At 33.0% G+C, this 19,200-nt stretch overlaps 1 protein-coding gene across 1 annotated transcript in view; it reads right to left on the minus strand.

Annotated features, from left to right (window-relative positions):
- Window positions 1–19,200, minus strand: part of Rock2 (Rho associated coiled-coil containing protein kinase 2) — a 142,439-nt gene that overhangs the window by 17,204 nt on the left and 106,035 nt on the right. Inside the window, exons 8-27 of the mRNA XM_076834028.2 lie at window positions 19,023–19,114; window positions 18,139–18,298; window positions 16,889–16,949; window positions 15,991–16,002; window positions 14,768–14,847; window positions 14,374–14,422; window positions 13,600–13,735; window positions 13,385–13,476; window positions 12,947–13,193; window positions 12,139–12,245; window positions 9,922–10,081; window positions 7,774–7,934; window positions 6,737–6,921; window positions 5,799–5,868; window positions 4,732–4,835; window positions 4,297–4,483; window positions 2,307–2,400; window positions 2,120–2,214; window positions 1,066–1,245; window positions 525–693 (exon numbers count right to left, since the gene is read on the minus strand). Coding sequence (XP_076690143.1) covers window positions 525–693; window positions 1,066–1,245; window positions 2,120–2,214; window positions 2,307–2,400; window positions 4,297–4,483; window positions 4,732–4,835; window positions 5,799–5,868; window positions 6,737–6,921; window positions 7,774–7,934; window positions 9,922–10,081; window positions 12,139–12,245; window positions 12,947–13,193; window positions 13,385–13,476; window positions 13,600–13,735; window positions 14,374–14,422; window positions 14,768–14,847; window positions 15,991–16,002; window positions 16,889–16,949; window positions 18,139–18,298; window positions 19,023–19,114 — 2,441 coding nt within the window. The remainder of the gene's footprint in view (window positions 1–524; window positions 694–1,065; window positions 1,246–2,119; window positions 2,215–2,306; window positions 2,401–4,296; window positions 4,484–4,731; window positions 4,836–5,798; window positions 5,869–6,736; window positions 6,922–7,773; window positions 7,935–9,921; window positions 10,082–12,138; window positions 12,246–12,946; window positions 13,194–13,384; window positions 13,477–13,599; window positions 13,736–14,373; window positions 14,423–14,767; window positions 14,848–15,990; window positions 16,003–16,888; window positions 16,950–18,138; window positions 18,299–19,022; window positions 19,115–19,200) is intronic.

A 19,200-nucleotide genomic window follows, 5' to 3' on the forward strand; every position in this document is an offset into this window, starting at 1 on the left:
AGATTTTTAGGATATCACCTGTACCATTAGGTTCCGATGATATGGGTAAGTTAGGCAAAGAGTCTTCTTCTGAGTCAGAATCAGAGTCAAGGAGCATGTGAGAACTGGAAGGCTTAGTGGCAATATTGAGAGAAGTAGAGGAACGTTGGTAGGTGAATGACATGGATTCCATAGTATGTGACTGAGTGATATGAACTAAACACCCAACATATGAGAAGTAAGAATGCAGAAAGAAGAGAAAATAAAATAAAAGCTTTAAAAGAGAGCTACAATATAATGTATAACGAATTAAATATCTAAATATGTAGAGGTTTCTTTTGCATGTTTGCTTCTTTATGAAAAATATTGTAAAAAAAAAAAAAATAAAAGTCCAAAATGTTATTTGAACTACCACTCCAAGAAGTAGGTTTCCCCTTAAAGACAGGATAAACATTTTTCCTCAAGAAGGAAGTTAGGCGCAGGATTTAAAACAATCAACCAATTTATAATTAAGACAAACTTAAGGGCTGAAAGCAAATCTGTACCTGGAAATCCATCATCCGCCTCAGCCTCCCCTGGTCCACTGCCTATACTGGAACTATCCAGACCAATATGTAAGGCCTGCAGCTGTGATCGTAGCTGCTCAATGTCACTGTCTTTACTGTCCAGTGTCATCTGAAGTTCAATTCGAATTTGGCTCTCTTCAGCTATTTGCTGTAAGAAATTAAATTAAATTAACGAGGTAGAATACATCTCATATTTTCCATCTTATTCAATATTATTAATGATTTTTTAAAGGTTATTTGTCCTTTTTAGTTACACGTGACAGTAGAATGTATTTTCATACCATACATACATAGAATAAACTTCCCATTTTTGTGGTTGTACATGATGTGGAGTTACACTTGTCATGTATTCATATAAGAACACAGGAAAGTGATGTCCAATTCATTCTACTGTCTTTCTTATTCTTATCTTAATAACTATTAATAGAAATGTTCTATAAGTAGTCAAACACACAGACATTAGAGTAATTCTATTTCTTAAAAAGAAATCTTCAATTTAGAGTCCAAATAGTATCCTTACAGCCTGCATTTCATTTAGTTCTTTCTGATACTTGATCATCTGTTGGGTCAACTTTTCACGTTCAGATTTAAGTTCCATATGTAGCTTTCTATTCTCCTTCTCTTTTCTTCGCACATCTGTGTCATTCCCACGCTTGACAGGTTCTTTTCGATTCATGATCTCAGCCAATTTATTCACAGCCTTAAAAATGTAAAAATAAGTATGCAAATGAAATAAATTATGTTGATCACTTCTTGGTAATTCACCAATTCCAGGTAATATAACCATTAATAATGTCCTTCTTTAAGCACAGGATTACAAAGAAACACTTCTTACACTATTTGAACACTACACTTTCTTTATTACTCATTGTCCTTCTTTATCCTAACTCATACTTGGTTTTTACTCTCATGGTTTCTGAGAAGTGTAATTTAAAATATTTATAGGAGCCTGGAAGTGTGACTCAGAGGTAGAGCACTTGCCTAGATGCATTAGGCCCTAAGTTTGACCCCCAGCATCATAAAAGTCAATAAATAAATAATAATCGTTTTGATTTCATGTCATTGTCTACCATTTCAACTTTTGTTCCAAGGAAGACTTTAATAGTAAGATTTTTTTTTTTCTATCTGGAGGAACAGAATTCAGCATTGGCATCACATTAGTAAAATATACTTTGCTCAACAACAGAGAAAAGAACCTACTACCTACACTCATTTGAGCTGTATACACAACCGGAGGAACTGGCAGAGGGGTGGTTAATGATCATAGGTTTCTTTTAAAAATTTTGTCAGGCTGTTACCAAACAGTCCTGCCCTACAGTTTCCTAAAAGGCAGAACAACTTATTAGATTACAATAAAAGATTAGGAATAACTGTGATTCCATATTGGAAAATTAGGAAAAACTTTAACAGACATTGAATTGGACAATATTAATGAAATCTAACTTCTCCCAATCTGAGAAAATTCAGGTCACTGTTCACAAATATTCATACATTCAATGACTGCTTCCAATCTGTAATGCTGGAAGTAAAAGATGAATGAAAATAAGATTCAAAATCATGTTTAAAGTCCATACTTGAGTCTTGAGTGTTCTCTCTGTTAATAGCTGTTTCTCAAACTGTGCCTTGATGGCTGCTGCACTTATCTCTTCATCTTTCAACCTTGATAGTTCTGAAACATGGGAAAATGTGAAAATTACACTACTGACTACAGCAAGTGGTAGACATCAGATATATTAAACTATATTCTTTGTAAGTACATACGCTCTTGAGCTTCTTTCAGTTTATTATTTAATTCTTCTTTTTCATTCGCAAGATTGGCAACATCACTAGTAAGTGTCCTATTAGTTTCTTCAAGCTAAGAAACGAAAGTGAGAGAAATAAAAAAAACACCAATATACAAAATGTAAGTCATAAAACAGTAATTCACATTGAAAACCCCAGAAAGTTGCTAAATCTCTTGCTTTTCTGAGCTTATCCATGTTTATATTCTTGCCCTTACTAAACTTTATTACTGATGAAAATTTTGTTAGCAAATTTTATATATACCACCCAAAGAAGCCAAAAATTTGCTGTTCTTTCACAAATCCTTAGCATTTTTTAAAATGAGAAAAACATTTAAAAAACTAAGAAAAGGAAATACAAACTCTGCATTCTCATTATGCAGAATAAATGAATATAAAAACTAATATTTTTTCAGAACATTACTTTGAAACAGAAGATGAAACAGTACTGAAGATGTTGATGGCCTTTTGTATTTCTTCCAAATTCTATTTCTATTCTTCCTTCCTGAAGAACATTTAGTGATTTTTAAGTCACACTGTATTTATCTTTCTCCATTTTTTTTTTTTTTTTTTTTTTGGCGGGGAGGGTACTGGGGATTGAACTCAGGGACACTCAACCCCTGAGCTCCATCCCCAGTTCTATTTTGTATTTTATTTAAAGACAGAGTCTCACTGAGTTGTTTAGCAACTTGCTTTTTGCTGAGGCTGGCTTTGAACTCGTGATCCTCCTGTCTTCAACCACCTGAGTCGCTGGGATTACAGGAGTGCGCCACCGGGCCCAGCTTTTGCAATTGTTTTTACTTGGCATCATATTAAAAAATTAAATGGCTAATAAAAAGATCTAATTCATTTTAACAGATAGAGTAATTCCATCTACCACACTTAATATATCCATTCATTCAATTAATAAGAGATTTCAGTTTTGGCTATTTACAAACATTTATGCTGCTATAAGCATTGTGCTAAAGTTTCTCTAGCATACTTATCTTAATGTGGACTTTCTCTGAATTGCATTCTATGTATGGTTAAAATTTGCCTGACACTGCCATGCTATATACCTGACTATACAATCACATACTGAATTAAAGTTCCCACAGCAGTGAAAGAGAATACCGTTTTCCAGACATCTTTCAAACAACTGCTATTGTGAGGTGCTGAATTTCTGTCATTTGATGGGTGTGAACTGGCATTTCAAAGCTGCTTTATCTAGCCCTTTCTAGGAGAGCAGGAGGCAAAGCATTTTCTTATATATGTAAGTTTTCCTTTTTTGACCAAATTTTCTACTGCACTGTTTAACCTTTTCTTATTGAACTGCAGGAATTCTCTGTATATTCTAGATACTACTGGTTCCTTGTTTAATAAATACATTACATGTATCTTGTCCCTGTCATTTATTTATGTTGTCTTTTGTCATATTTGTGAAATTTGGATTCATTTCTAATAGCTCAAAATTTTTATTTTTCATATTTAGATTGTAAAGATAGCTAGAATTTACTTTTGTGTGTGAAATGGTAAGGTTCTAATTTTATTCCTTTCCACATTAAAATATAGTTATTCTACAATCATTTATTAAATTTGTGTCCTTTCCTTCTGGTTTGTATATTGCTATTTCCATCATATACAAGTTCCTTTATAGATTATAAAATTTCCTCTAGCATCAGTATTCATTTCTAGCAGGACTGGACAGACCTGTTCTAATGTCACACTTTGCAATTTACTGTATCATTTTGACATGCCTGCATATTTGATAGGGGAAACCCAACTACTTGATATTTTACTTTTCTTGGAAATTTTCTTTAGCTAGACTCTGTGTGAAACAAGGGGAGAAGTAAGAGATTAACTGAACTAAAAATCTTAACAGCTAGAACATAACAATTTTTCATATACATCTGTAATACTGTACTAGTGCTACTAAGTAATTTATGACATTAACAATTTACTTATTATAAAACCCCAAGAATTTTACTTACAGATGCAATTGTAGCATCTTTTTCAGTAAGCTCCTGTTTGTGTCTAGCCATCATCTCTTTGATCTCCAGTTCTTTCATGATTTTCTCTTTCTCCAAATCTGAATACTGTTCTTCAGCAATTGAACGAGCCAGCTGCTCAGAATCTGCTTTGGTCAAGGTGATCTCCAGCTGGGCAGCCAAGGAGTCCCTATAATTTAGGAATGTATCATTAAAAAATTCAGGGGGTAGTGCTGGGGAATTGAACCCACAGTTTTTGTGCATGCTAAACATACCTCCACCCCTCTTAAAAATATGTCATTTTAGTGTTCAATTTTCACTTTAGAAGTCCATATTTTTGTCTCACTTCATCAACACATTTTTACTTGGTGAATACAGAGTACTGTTCTAGCAGCAATATATGTATCTATGAACAAGGGACAAAAGTCTTGTCCTTACCTTTCATCCTGTAATTCCTGTTTCTTCTGCTGTAATTCTTTACAAAGTTTGGTCTTTTCTTCACATTCTTCTTTAAGTTCCCTAACTTGTGTTTTATACAGGGTCTAAGAAGCAAAACACAAAGAAATGTGTATCATGGTCATCAGAAATATTATGTCTACATCTAAAACCTACCCAGAGAAATCACTGACCACATACAAATATTTTCTTAATGTTGAGTAATGTTGTGCTCCTGAGAAAATTAATAGTTTAATACGTCTTCCTATTTTCTAGTTATCAACTGATATGATAAAGTTCACTTGGGGCTGGAAGCGTAGCTCTGGTAGAGCACATTTGACATGCATTAGACCCCAGGTTCAGTACCCATCACCTTCCCCCCAAAAGTCAGTTAATAATTTAAAAGCATGATTTCCAACTGAATAATATAGTGATATTTCTTACTGAATGGTATAGATTGGTAGGATGAAAAAGAAAGGAAAAATATTACTAATTTGTAAACATAAATTTTGTTGATTTAAATCAATGGAGCAGGGGTGATAATTGCTCATTTCATATTTTAAAACTGATCTCAAAAAAGTACAAATGTCTCAGAGGCTCGGGAGGCTTATGCAGGAGGATCAAAGCCTGCCTTAACAACTTATTGAGGCCCTAAGCAACTCAGCAAGACCTTGTCTCTAATTAAAATATAAAAAGAACTGTGGATGTTGCTCAGTGATTAAACACCTTTGGGTTCAATACCCAGAATAATTTTTTTAAAAAGTTCAAATGTTAAAATGACAATTTTACAATAAAAGTGTATTATTCAAAAAGCAATGCCTTTAATCAGTTTTATAGGTGTTGTATAGCATGTGCTTAGAATTAGTTTTCTAGCAATGACAACAGAGTTCTGTTAAATTATCTACATTTCTTTTTACTCAGTATTTTAAATGAGTTATGGGATATTACACATCCCATCTAAAAATCTAATTTAAATCTAGTTTATACAAAATCATTCTCCTGGTTCTAAAACAAGAAATAAAAAAGTTCTATAAATACAGCAACTTCAAATTAATGTATCTGGAACTTACTGAGAAATACTGTTCAGCTTCAAGTTGATCTTGGAGCTCTTTCATCTGCCCATCGGCATCCTGACGTTCTCTGTGAAGACATCAAAACAAAGGCTTAAATAAGTAATACACATTTTAAATCATTTACTCTGAAATTATGGTGTAAGAAACCCCTGAAGCCCTTTCAGAGAATCCATGAAATCAAATCATTTTCATGCTAATTCTAAACTCATATGGTTGCTATTCCTTTCCCTGAGAGGAGATGAAATTTGATGATGTCATCAATACACCAACTAAATGAAATGTATGTTTTAAACTGTCATTTGGAAGACGGGGTATAATTTGGGATTGAACCCAGGGATGCTTAACCACTGAGCCACATACCAGGCAAATTTTTTTTCATTTTTTGCTTTGAAACAGGGTCTCGTCTTGCCAAGTTGCTGAGGCTGGCTTTGAACTTGCAATCCTCCTGCCTCAGCCCCCAAAGCTGCTAAAATTACAGATGTGTACCACTGTGGCCAGTCAGTTGTTATCAGTTTTAATGAACACATATGTGAGCTGTGATCTGCCATTTATGTCAAGCAACTAAGATTCATTGTATCTGAAAACTAGGTTTCTCAGGGTGAGTAAAGAATGCCCAGGAGGATGAAAATCCTGTTTTTAGATCTAAATCAGGAAAATGACACTTTTACAAATATACTGAGATTTACTTTTATGAATTGTATACTTTCTCTACCACTGTACCTTGATTAGGTGGCAGTAGTATAAAAATTGGTAGGCAAACATATAATCTTCTCAAAAGACAACAGTAGCACTCAACATAATACTTGTACAAAAATAAAGAGAAAATGTGATCAAGAAAGTAGAATAGTCAAAAGAAAATCCCCAGATAAACTAAAATTAATATGATTTACATGTGCATAATTATGCGTATTGAAACTTTGTCTCAATTAACTTACTTTCGAAGTTCCGCATTTTGTTTTTCCAAGCTCATTTTCATTTCCATGAGATGATTATTCTCTTGTTTTAACTGCTTTTCTGACATTTTTAGTGTGTTAACTTGCTGTGTTTGCATCTTCAGGTCATTTTGTGTAAGACAGCGCTTCTGAGTTTCCTGCTCTATTTTTAATGTCAAGTTTCTAACCTAAAAAAATAGATTGAATACTTGGTATATAAGTAAATTGTTTTGATTTTTCTTATCAATGAAGTTGGCAGCAAATATGGTGATGAAAAATAGATTTCTGCCCTCAGGTAGCCCATTCATTTCACAGTAAAATATTTTTAAAAAATTTATACATATGTCTTTAATTCCAGTAATGTGGGAGGCTGAGGCAGGAGGATCACAAGTTTATGACTAGTCTCAGCAAGGCTCTAAGCAACTTAGTGAGACCCTGTCTCAAAACAGAAAATTAAAAGGGCTGGGGATGTGTCTCTGTGATAAAACACCCTAAGGTTCAGCTGAACCTAGTATCAAAACAAACAAAAATCAAACCGAAACAAAAAACAAGACCCCCACAGTTTTGAAGTAAAAATAACTTAAAATTATTAAATTATGATTCATTTATTATGTTATCAAAATCTAATAAAAACAACAAGTGTATTATACAGAATATTTTATATATGTATCCTACAGATTGCATAAAACATTTAAAGAAAAATTTGTGGGTTTTTTTTTTTGTTGTTGTTGTTGTTATTGTTCATTTTGGTACTAGGGATTGAACCCAGAGGCACTTTAATACTGAACTATATCTCCAGCTCTTACAGTTTGTTATTTTGAGACAGGGCTAAGATGCTGAGGCTGGCCTCATAACTTGCCATCCTTCTGCCTCGACCTCCCAATTTGCTGGGATTACAGGTATGAGCAACCATACCCAGCAATAGGGAAATTTTAAAATTATAAAATATTAAGAACTCACCATTAGACCTTTACAAATAAACCTAGTTTATTATTGCTTCATTAACTAGCTTATTATTCATTAGTAAAATTCATACTTACATCCTCATTTAGCACATCTTTCTGTTTAAGGAGCTCATTTAGTTTCTGCTGTGATTGTTTGAGGTCACAATCCAATAAAGAGCATCTTTTCTCAGCCTCCAGCAATAGGTTCTCTACTTTCTGTTTTAAAGTCCTTTCTTCCAAAAGCTTCTTCTCCATTTCTATTACAGTGAGAATGGACATGATCATGAATTTACAAATAAAAGAGCATATCAAAGATATGATACAGTGCCAATAAAAATGAAAGTAAATGATGCTACTTCATTATTATATTTTTATTTGTTTCTAGAATATTTTTATCACTCCTCTCAATACATTTGAAATAGCAAGAATTTTATGCTTGAAAATAAAGAGTTTTATTTGCAGGATGTAAAATATATCACAGTTCGCAATATTACACCAATTCTCACAGAAACAAAATATTTTCATTTTGTAATTCTATAAAATGCTTATGTCTTTAAATAAATACTTTTTTACTACTTTCTGCTAGTATGTCTCTCAGTGTTACTATTTTTACTTTGAAACACTCCAGGGTAGATTCTATTTATCATGCAAGTTAACCTCTCTGGGACTCAGGTTTCTTATCTCTAGGAAAAGAACAGTATCTACTTTCCTCGTGAGTTAATACATGTGTAGCACTCGTTAATATTCATCATTTTTTTTTTAACAGTTAAAGTGTAGAAAATACACAAAATATTATCATGAATAGTAGGATTATGGGTCATCTTTTGCATTTTTCTTTATACATTCTTTTATTTTTGTGAATGATTAGCTGTAAACTTCTAATTTGTTTCATAAATAAGAAAAAGCTTTTAAAGTTCTTTAATCTTCAAGTGAAAAGCAAAGTTTATACCTAAAAAAGTGATTTCAATATGAATTGCAAGTCATTAAAGGATCACCTTTTGATGTACTGATTAGAATTTTAGTTCAAATTCAGTTAAGGTTCCTCCACTCCTTCATACCTATAATTATTATCTAAAGTTTTATTAGTTTAAAATTAAATTTTAGTTCAAATTCAGTTAAGGTTCCTCCACTCCTTCATACCTATAATTATTATCTAAAGTTTTATTAGTTTAAAATTAAACCTATGAATTTTCAGTTAATGAACAGTATTTGGAAGTGAGGAAAAATGAAAATTCTTCATGTATCACTAATACTACATGTGACTACACTTGATTTTCACAGTAACCTAACAACACCATTACTGTTCCTTTATAGAAAACAAAGCATACAAAGTTTAACTAGACAAGGTTGTGCTGCTAATAATTATTTGGTTAGTATGTTCTTAATCCAAGAAGGCAATGACATGCAGCAGAAAGACCAAATGCTTCAGACCCCGATTTGAATACCATCTAATTTTTGTATACTCATGCGTAACATACAGAAGTCATCAAGTATCTTCTATTAGTGTTGGAACAGTTTGAAAAATGGTACTTATATTACACTGGATTGGTTCACTTTCATCAGTTCAGTGTAACCAATAAATCAATGTACTCATTTTAGAAAAACAATCACATAATGTGGGCACAGAATAGAAAGACAAAAAGGAATATACTGAGGTGACAAATATTCTATATCTTGTGTTGGATGATAATTGCATAAATACATATTTTATTGTGCATAAATTACACTGTAATAAAAAAATTCAATTTTCTTTACTAAGCCATGGACAAGGAAACATTGTTCATTAATTTCCTTCTAACTAGATACTTCTAAATAAAGCACTCATTTTATTTCTTATGATCCTGAATTAATGCTTTAAACAAAAACTTAATCTACAATTCAGTTACATGTAAAAATTAAAAGACTATTTTTTGCTAGGTTGTTAAATATGAAATGCAATTTCTGTTGAGTTTTAAGCCTTTCACAAGAAAAAAGAACTTTAAAAAAAAACATTATAATTATAAATGGTCAGCTGGGAAACCTAAATTACCCTAAAAATTACCCTAATTCCAAGATAAAAATTGGTTTGCAGGAAAGTTAACTCTGTTAGATAACAGTATCAAATGGCTCAGAGCAATTTCAGCTAGCATCTTCATCATACTTGGGTCCAAAATACTCATTAACTTATATGCTAGTTAGACCAGTGTCATTTTCAAATCTTTTTTTGGGGGAAGATATTGCAGGAAAACTTTTAAATGTGCATACCTTTCATGGCTTCTGATTTAGCTTCTTCGATGGATTCATAGATCTTATTTTTATCTGCTAGCCGTGCTTTTGTAGTCTTGTGTTCAGCCTCTTCTTGTTCCAAGCTCTGTTGCATAACTTTTAGTTGGTATGTCATATCTATTTCCATGTTGCTCTTTTCCTATTAAAGATTTAAACGAACAGCTATAAACAAAAAAAAAAAAAAAAGGCTCACAATTCTAAAAACTTTCAAAACTGAATCAGGCTTAACAAAAATGCTGAGCATCTTCCCTCCTCTCTTCATCAAAACTCTTGCTCCCTCTACTCCTTCACTCCCTCTGCCACACCTCCCCTCTACTGCTTGGAGATCTGCATTAAGACTGTTGAATATCAAAGTGACCAGCACTATCTCAATACCAAATTCAAGACACTTCTCTTGTTTGAACTCATTGCAGCCCTGACGCTGTCCCTTGGCACTGGTGATGCTGTGTTCACCTGGCTCCCATCAGGCTCTTGTCTTTCCTGCAGTTCCTCCAGCTGCCCCAGCTGCCCTCAGCTGCTGGTGTTCTTCAGCCACAATGCTTCTTGTCCTACAGCATTATTTCTGCAACTTTTAAAAACATATCTAATGTTTCCCTCTTCTATATTAAAAGGAGAAAAAAGGGAAAAACCCTTAAGATCTTCTACCATACAGTTATAATCCCCACAGAGAAGTCTATTTTAACTTGAGAATTTTGATAACAACAGTCTATTTCCTATACATACTGTCAATATTTTCTAATTCTTTGAGCGCTATTGTTCATATCACAAATATGATGCAGGTAGTTTTTTAAAAAATAAAATCTTTAAAACTAAAATGACTTTTCCAACTACATAATCTACCAACAGAATAATCTACTCTGCTCTGAATAATCACAACTCTACCCAGTCTTTTCCCAGGTGCGCTCTTTCACTCATGTGATTTCAGCTACTTAGATATATATACCAATGACTAAAATATTCCTAGCTTTTACCACAGTTTACTGCCTTGTAGACATTCTAAGGTGGTATCTCCAAAGAACTTAAGAGGACTAAAATGGATTTATCATTATCTCCTCTGCATGTGATTTTCCTTTATTCTTTATTGATTAATGACATCACTAAATAACATGTCAGGACTCATCCTTAACTACTATTCTCATACCACATCTAATCAATTACTAAGTGCTGTCAAATATTCCTTTCTCAAATTTTTGAGACATTTCTATTTTTTAAGCCATTGCCCTAATTAAGTCTCTATTATCCCTTATCTGAATTAGTGAAAAAGGCTTCTGACTAGCCTCCTGGCCTCTAGTCTTATCCTTCTCAAATCTATTCTCTGCATAGTACACTTAACTAATGATCTACTTTACCCGTACCTCTAGTAAGATCATACAACGTTAAGTCGTTGTGTGGCTAACCCTTAAGAGTTTCTATTCTAAGTTTCTTTTCTTTTTTTTTATAAGTTGAAGTCAGACACAACACCTTTATTTTATTTATTTATTTTTATGTGCCAAGGATCTAACCCAGCGCCTCACGCATGCTAGGTGAGCACTTTACTGCTGAGCCACAGCCCCAACCCCTTCTAAATTTCTTAATAGAGTTTTTAATATCTTACCTAATCTAGCTTATGCCTAGCCCTGTACCCTCACTCTGGCCTCTGAATTCCCCATACTCTTACATGAGGAGCATACTAGTGACCTTTAGACCAATTTTGGCTTGATGTTTATTTTTCTTTTTAAACTTCACTGGCACATAGCTACATCCTTTACTCTAGAAACTGTAGCAGGGTTGACCAGTTGCCACAGAAAGTATATGGCCTACAAAACCCAAAATATTTACCATTTCCCCCCTTAAAATATTAAAATTTGCTGATCCCTACTTTGTTCTCCATAAATACTGAATCATCTGTACTTAAATAAACAAAGGGTGCCTTGTTAATTTTCCTCCCTGCCTCTGTTCACAATATCTTCTCCAATCAGTGTACCTTTACCTTGCCAACCTGTCTGATCTTCTCAGACTGAAGACTCAGCCTATTCCCTCAATACACATCCCTGCCATATCGCTATCATTCTGCAGACCACCTTGTCTACAGAACCACATTGAAATGGAAGTAAGCATATGAAAATATTCCAGTTAGTGATTTCCCTTACTTTCAAATAACTCTTCTCAAACTCTACTGTGATTTTCTTACACAAAAAGATGCTTAGCATATCTTACCTTCTCCAAATCAGTAAATTTCTCCTGCAGTTGTCTCTTTTCCAGCTCTATTTTTGCTAGTAAGATTTTGCCACTCTTTAAATCTTCTTCTAGACCAGATATTCTACCTAAAAATTGCAACATTTTAAAAAACAACATACCTAGAAAGTTATACACATTCAATTAAGAGTAAAAAATTTGGAACCTGCTTAATTTTTAAAAAATCTTTTTTAGTTGTAGATGGACACAATACCTTTATTTCATTTTTTTTATGTGATGCTGAATATTGAACCCAGTGCCTCACACATGGAGGTGAGTGCTTTACCACTGAGCTACAACCCCAGCCCCACTACTTCATATTGAAGCTGTTTTTGTGAGCAAGAGTTTTATACTTGCTGGCATAGTGCTTTACAGTTTTCCTACAACCAGAATTTACCACCTAAGGAATTCAACACTTATAATATTTGAAAGTATATGAAAAAGTTCATAAATTAAATGAAATAATTTATAAATAAATTCAAAATTTATAAGTTTTTTTTTAAAGAGAGAGAGAGAGAGAGAGAGAATTTTTTAATATTTATTTTTTAGCAGGCACAACATCTTTGTTTGTATGTGGTGCTGAGGATCGAACCCGGGCCGAACGCACGCCAGGCGAGCGCGCTACCACTTGAGCCACATCCCCAGCCCCCAAATTTATAAGTTTTTTATCAACATATTTCTACAACAAAGTGCTTCCTTCAGAAATGTGCTACTCTAGAACATTATCCATCATTTCAAGTTATTTCCAAAATACAAATCATTAAGAGTAATTCAAGTACAATCTATATACCTTGTAAATCATTAATTATCTCAGATCCATGGGTTCGGTCCCTTCTTTCAGATTCTAGAGCTGACTGAAGATTGATAAATTCTTTTTCAAGTTTTAACTTAGCAGTTTCCAGCAGGCAGTTTTTATCTTGTAGATCTCTATTGTTGGACTCTAGCTGCTGAATCTGTTTGGAACTTTCTGCCTGGGTTTTTCTTAATCGAGCTGCAGTATCAGATTCTGTTCGTAGCAAAGCATTGGTTTCATCCAGCTGTTATTTCATTCAAAAACAAAAAAAACAGAGGTATAAGATGAAAATACATTTGTTTACTAAAAATGTTAAAGGATTTCCTTCTAAAATTAGAGGCACAGACCTTTTGAAACACTGCCAATTAAAATTAATATTAACAGTCAGTCATAAATAAAACTCAAATCTCTTTTTACAAACGGAGATCAACTTACCTGTCTCTGAAGTTGATTCACTTTCTCGGTAGATATTTGAGAGTTCTGATTTCTTTTTTTCAAATCTTCAAGTTGATCTTTTAAGCTGTTAACTATATAACAAAAAGCATTTCAGTAGCAAGCTACAATAACATTCTCTCTTTCTTTCTCTCTCTCACACACACACACAGTCCAATTATTTTCCTGATACATATTTAATGTTATACTCCACAAACCATCATTTTCCAAATTTCGTTTTTTGTCCGCTTCATGATCAGCTTTCCGCTGATATTCTGCATTTTTGTGCTGAAGAAGTGCCTTTTCTCTTTCTAATTGTCTTAATGCTGATTCCACATTTTTCCTTAAGGTAATCTGAAATAATAATTAACATTATTATCAAAAAGAAATATGTATAAAAACTAAAACAAAACAAAATACTTCAGCTATTTCACACAGGCAAGAGACCAAATAAATAAACAAACAAACAAACTACCACTGTTTTTTAAAAACTATAAAATATATTCCTTGTTTGGAAAATATCACACTACTATTAAACAATCAAGATCATAAGTGTTTTCTTTACTATTGAATATCAAACTTCCTGTAACCTTCCATCACTACTTAGCCATCATTATTTTATACTAACTATGGGTCTAAAGTATTATAAATAGCAAGTAAACAATAGTTTAACTTGAAATATCAAGCTTGCAAAAAATCAAGTTTGCAAAAACAATAGAATGAAGCCTAAACAGAAGCTACCCTATAATTTCAGTCTTGTCCTCCAGTGGTACAAAGTAGGTTTTACTATCTTGTATCAAGATACATATTACCATGGTATTAACAGAACTCTGTAAGCCAGACAGACATCAAGGATTTTTATAAACAAATATTAATAAAGGCTGGGAATGTGGCTTACTGGTAAAGCGCTTGCCTAGCATCCATGAGGCTCAGGGTACAATCTCTCGCACAGGGGGTGGAAAAAGTTAATAAAAAGTATAGGGCAACTTTACCTCTTCTTCTAGTTCCTTTGCTGTTTTCTCTAGACGAGTATTAATAGATCTAAATAATTTCAAGAAGAAACAATAAATAAAATAATTATAAAGTTAAAAATAATTACATAAATACTTTGTAGCTGTTAACAGTGACACATGCCTGTAATCACAATAGCACATGCCTGTAATCCCAGTGACTTGGGAGGCTAAGGTAGGAGGATCTTGAGTTCAAAGCTAGCCTCAGCAACTTAGGAAGGCCCTAAGCAGCTTATCAAGACCCTGTCATTAAATAAAAATATAAAAAGCATGGAGGATGTGGCTCAGTGATTGAGTGCCACTGGGTCCTAGTCCCAGTACAAACAATAAATAAAAAAACAAATAAATAAATAAAATATTTAGCTACAAATCATACTTGCACTTCTGTTCTAACTCTTCTTTGGCTTGTATCTCAGTGTTGAGGTGTTCTTCTAACGTATATAGTTTTTTCTGAATCTGTCAAAAAACAAGAAACTTTGTTTTGGTTATATTTAAAGACAACAGGCTAAAAGACAACAATGAGAAGCTTATTTTGTTTTTCTGCAATCTTCACTATAATGGTATAATTGTGCTTGCTTAGTATGACTCTTACTGATAAAGAAAAAAACTCTCCCCTATTCTTTTTTCTGTCATACTACACATCTGTCTAAACACACTTATGCAAATATGAAAAAGAAACTCATTTTGGCAGAATTCTTCAATGAAATCAAACTTCAAATTAATTTCTGTAATCTTCCAACACACTTCTATAGATTATCATTTGAAAATATGGTTACTTTTTTGTGTTTATGAGATAAAGATAAAAGATCTACATCTGAAACAAATATTCAGAATATTTAATTGAATATATATATATACTAAAAAATACTATAAAATGAGAATATAAGCTCTTCTTTCATATCTTCCTCTTCCAAGTTTTCTCCTCAGTAGCTTTCCCTAGCTATGCTGGTCTTCAAGCAAACAAAATTACACTATTATTTCCTTTTTAAGGATTTAATTTTTAAGTTCCTGTGGTGTCTTGGATACAACGACAGGTATTTTACAAATGTTGTCTTGTTAATCCTAACAAAAACCCTAAGAAAATGGTAGCATTACATTCACTTGGTCAAGAAAATGAAATTCAAAACAGGTAAATACCCAGGTCAAGACAGCACAGTTAGTAAGTGGTAATGTAAAAATTAACCCAGAACTATTAGATTCCAAGGCCACTATTCTTTTCATTATTCTTCCCAGTGATTATATTCTCCATGGTTTCTTAATCATTTTATCTTAAAAGCTCTATAAGAATAAATAGGCTAATGAACTAATCAAGTTTAAGTGGGCTGCCACTGCATTTATTTGAGCACACTAGTTATTACATTTTACATGTTCTTTCTACCATTTACATACCCTTAATAAGTAATCAGAAAATTACACGATGTATATTTTAAATAACAGATTCACAGTACGAATATTAAAAGAAATACTTGGTAGGGAAAAGGTTGGAAACATCTCTTTGGTAGATGAAGTGCTCCAAACAGGAGCTGGACTGTGACTATATTAAAACACTGCTAGAGTGATGTTTTTTCCGCTCATTTTTCAATGTAGTTGACAACATACCTCTTGGCTTTCCTATTAAAAGAAAAAAGAATAAAATGTGTGTTATACTTTATAAAATTCCTAATAAAAGTCATACCCAAATTATCCAACCTGATTTTTTACTTTTCATAATTTGAAGAAAATGATTTTGATTTACATGTATGTGGATGTACATGTATGACTTAGTTTTGTATGCAGTTAGAAATTACAGCAGTCACAAAATACAATTTGATAGAAAATCTTTTATATGAACACAATCCTAAATAGGAATTCAGAATTTGAATCTCTCTCCTCCTTCTTCTGTACCTGATAGATTAATATTTGTATACTTTTAAGCACTAAGGTCATAAAATTATCTAACTGGCATCAGAGCTGTTTACAAACCTAATCTATCACTTGTTACTAAAACTAAGCCTAAACCAATGTATAATTCACCTTTTTACTAGCCATCCTGTGTGGAACAATGATACTCTTCATTTAATTAACCACTGTAATGTTAAGGTGAACTGTATTATATAAGGAATACCATCTCATGATTTAAAAAGTAGCATCAAATGAACTTTTAAAAAGCCATGGGAGTGCTGGGCGTGGTGGCATATATCTGTAATGCCAGTTACTCTGGAGGCCACGGCAGGAGGATTCAAGTTCAAGGCTAGGCTCAGTAACTCAGCAAGACTGTCTCAAAATAAAAGGGCAGACTGAAATGTAGCACAGTGGTAGGGTATCTGCCTAGCTTATGTGAGGTTCTGAGTTCATGTCCTACTACCGCTTACCTCCCAAAATCAAATTAAAAAGGGGTGGGAGTGTAGCTTAGTGGTAAAACCTCCCTTGCTTCAATTCCCAGTACCAAAAAATAAGAGAAAAAAATATGCATATTTGAACATGTGACTTAACTAGAGTAGTAAAAATGTATACGTACTTCATTTTTCCTTGATTGCACCAAATCATTTTCTCTACAAGATGGAGAGTCACTTAATAACCTAGAAGGGAAGAGAAAAATACAATCTTTTGCATTTCATTTTAATCCATTTTGTCTTATTCAACCAAGTTATTCTCAGAATTAAATATTAACCACAAAGATTTCTCTTTCTTTCCACTTTATTTTAGATAAAGCAATATTTTTGCCTCTGAACACTTTTCCCAGTACTTTAAAATGCAAACTTTCCTGCCGCTCCTTCTTATCAGGTGACCAAGTCTTTAATTTTATAGGGACTTGGAGTCATTACATGGAACCCATTTTCCTCTTAATCAACTCATTTTAATTTCTTTAACTATTAAATTTTTCTTCTATTCCATCTTCTAGAAAGAAACAACTTCAGTCAAAAGTCTCTTTGCAGAGCACACAACAATCATCTGCTCCACTGCTCATCCCAAGTGCCAATTTTATTTTCTAATCTTACATCCAATACTCACTGCAGTCAACAATTATTGATTTTTGTTTTGGCCAGGATTTGTGCAGAGATTATAGGTAAGAAAATCTCAGTCTCAACAAGTCCTCCAGTCACAATACAGCTCACACGCCCTCTGTATGAGGTGCACTGGACCATACTACTCTGCTCAAGATATGCTTACATTCTCAACCTTTCTTTAGCTACCTGGCTTGGCACAATCCTCTCCTAAGTTTCCCATATCTTGGCCACTCAAATCCCTTTCCTACCAGCTTTTAAAATACTACCTTTTCCCTGAGTTCTCACGTGACCTTCCCCCTTAACCCACTCAAAAGAAATGTGATTAAGTTGCTTAGGGACTCTCTAAAATTGCTGAGGATGGCTTTGAATTTGGGATCCTTCTGCCTCAGCCTCCCCAGTCAACAGGATTACTGGAGTGTGTCACCACAACCAGTCCCTCTCAGATTCTCTTGGCATCCTTTCCTTAAGGCAACATCACATTCTACCCTCCATTATGACTATACAATTCTCTTGTATCCTTCATGAAATGACAAACTCCTTTCAAAAACTGGTATTTGTTCTTACTTCATATACAACAGTGCCTTGCAATAATGTGCAAATGAGTATAACATTAAAAAATCATATAGTAAAATTAAAAATAATTGAGAGTTTAGGAAAATCTCGAAAGTTTAAAACAAATTAACATTTAATCTCCTATAGTTCTCAAAATATCACTTTATAGCTAGATTAAGAAAATAATAACATTTAATAATCCACATACAGATTTTCCCTATAGTAGGTAAATCCTATGAAAGGCAGCTGATTTCCCACAAAAGCTTTAGGAATTGGGAAGGTTTCTACATCTCCTTTATCATCTTCGATGTCATCAAAATTGCTGCTGTCTATGTCACTGCTGAGTTCAGGTACTACAGGAGCTGCCGCTATTAAAAGAAAAGAATTATTCATAAGCAAAATGTAAGAAACAAGCCACCTCTATGTTTATGACATACTATTAATATGATTAAATCATGTTTTACACAAAATCTTAGCAACACATCTTCCATTTTATCATTTCACAAAATTAAGATTTTGTGAATAATTTGTTACTACAGACCAGTAATAGATTAATTAGTTATACAAGTTAATACAATTAATCAGTTATATAAGGAAAGGTATATGACATTATTCTAGGTGTCAAAAATTATAAGTAGTAAGTAATAACCTGCACATATATTCCTTAAGGTCCTCAGTTTTCTACATTCTTTAAATAGAAATATTTCTTACCCTTAAAATGAATCAATGCCACAGGTAGACAAAGTAAAAATAAATTATTATTCTATGTTTTACCAGAGTACAGTCTCCATAAATAATTATTTGATTTATTAGTGAAAATAAAATCATATAAGAATTTTCCTTGGCAAGTTAAGAAACATATAATACTTATTATAAAAGAATTGGGAAATACTAATAAGTACACATTGGCTTGCTAAGATATTGAGGAAATAGTAATTTATTTATAAATGCTGCCACAGGAAAAATTTGGAATGTAATCTCAATTTAAAAATGAGTTAGCATAAACTGTATCAAACATGCCTGTTATGCAAAAAGTGGAATTAATTTATGAGATTTTTAAATGGAATGGAAATATTAGATTTATTGACTTACTCTCTCTTATGTTATCCCAATTCCATTGATCATTCTTAAAGAAAGGATGCTGTTTGATTTCTTCTACCCCATTTCTCCCAAGTCGTACCTCCCTAAACAATGCAGTTAAAGACTGTATTACAATAAAATAATGAAAAAAATATTAACTCATCTCAACAGTTTAACCAAAATAAGGATA

Source organism: Callospermophilus lateralis, chromosome 14, assembly GCF_048772815.1.
Source record: "Callospermophilus lateralis isolate mCalLat2 chromosome 14, mCalLat2.hap1, whole genome shotgun sequence".
Lineage (NCBI taxonomy): Eukaryota > Metazoa > Chordata > Mammalia > Rodentia > Sciuridae > Callospermophilus > Callospermophilus lateralis.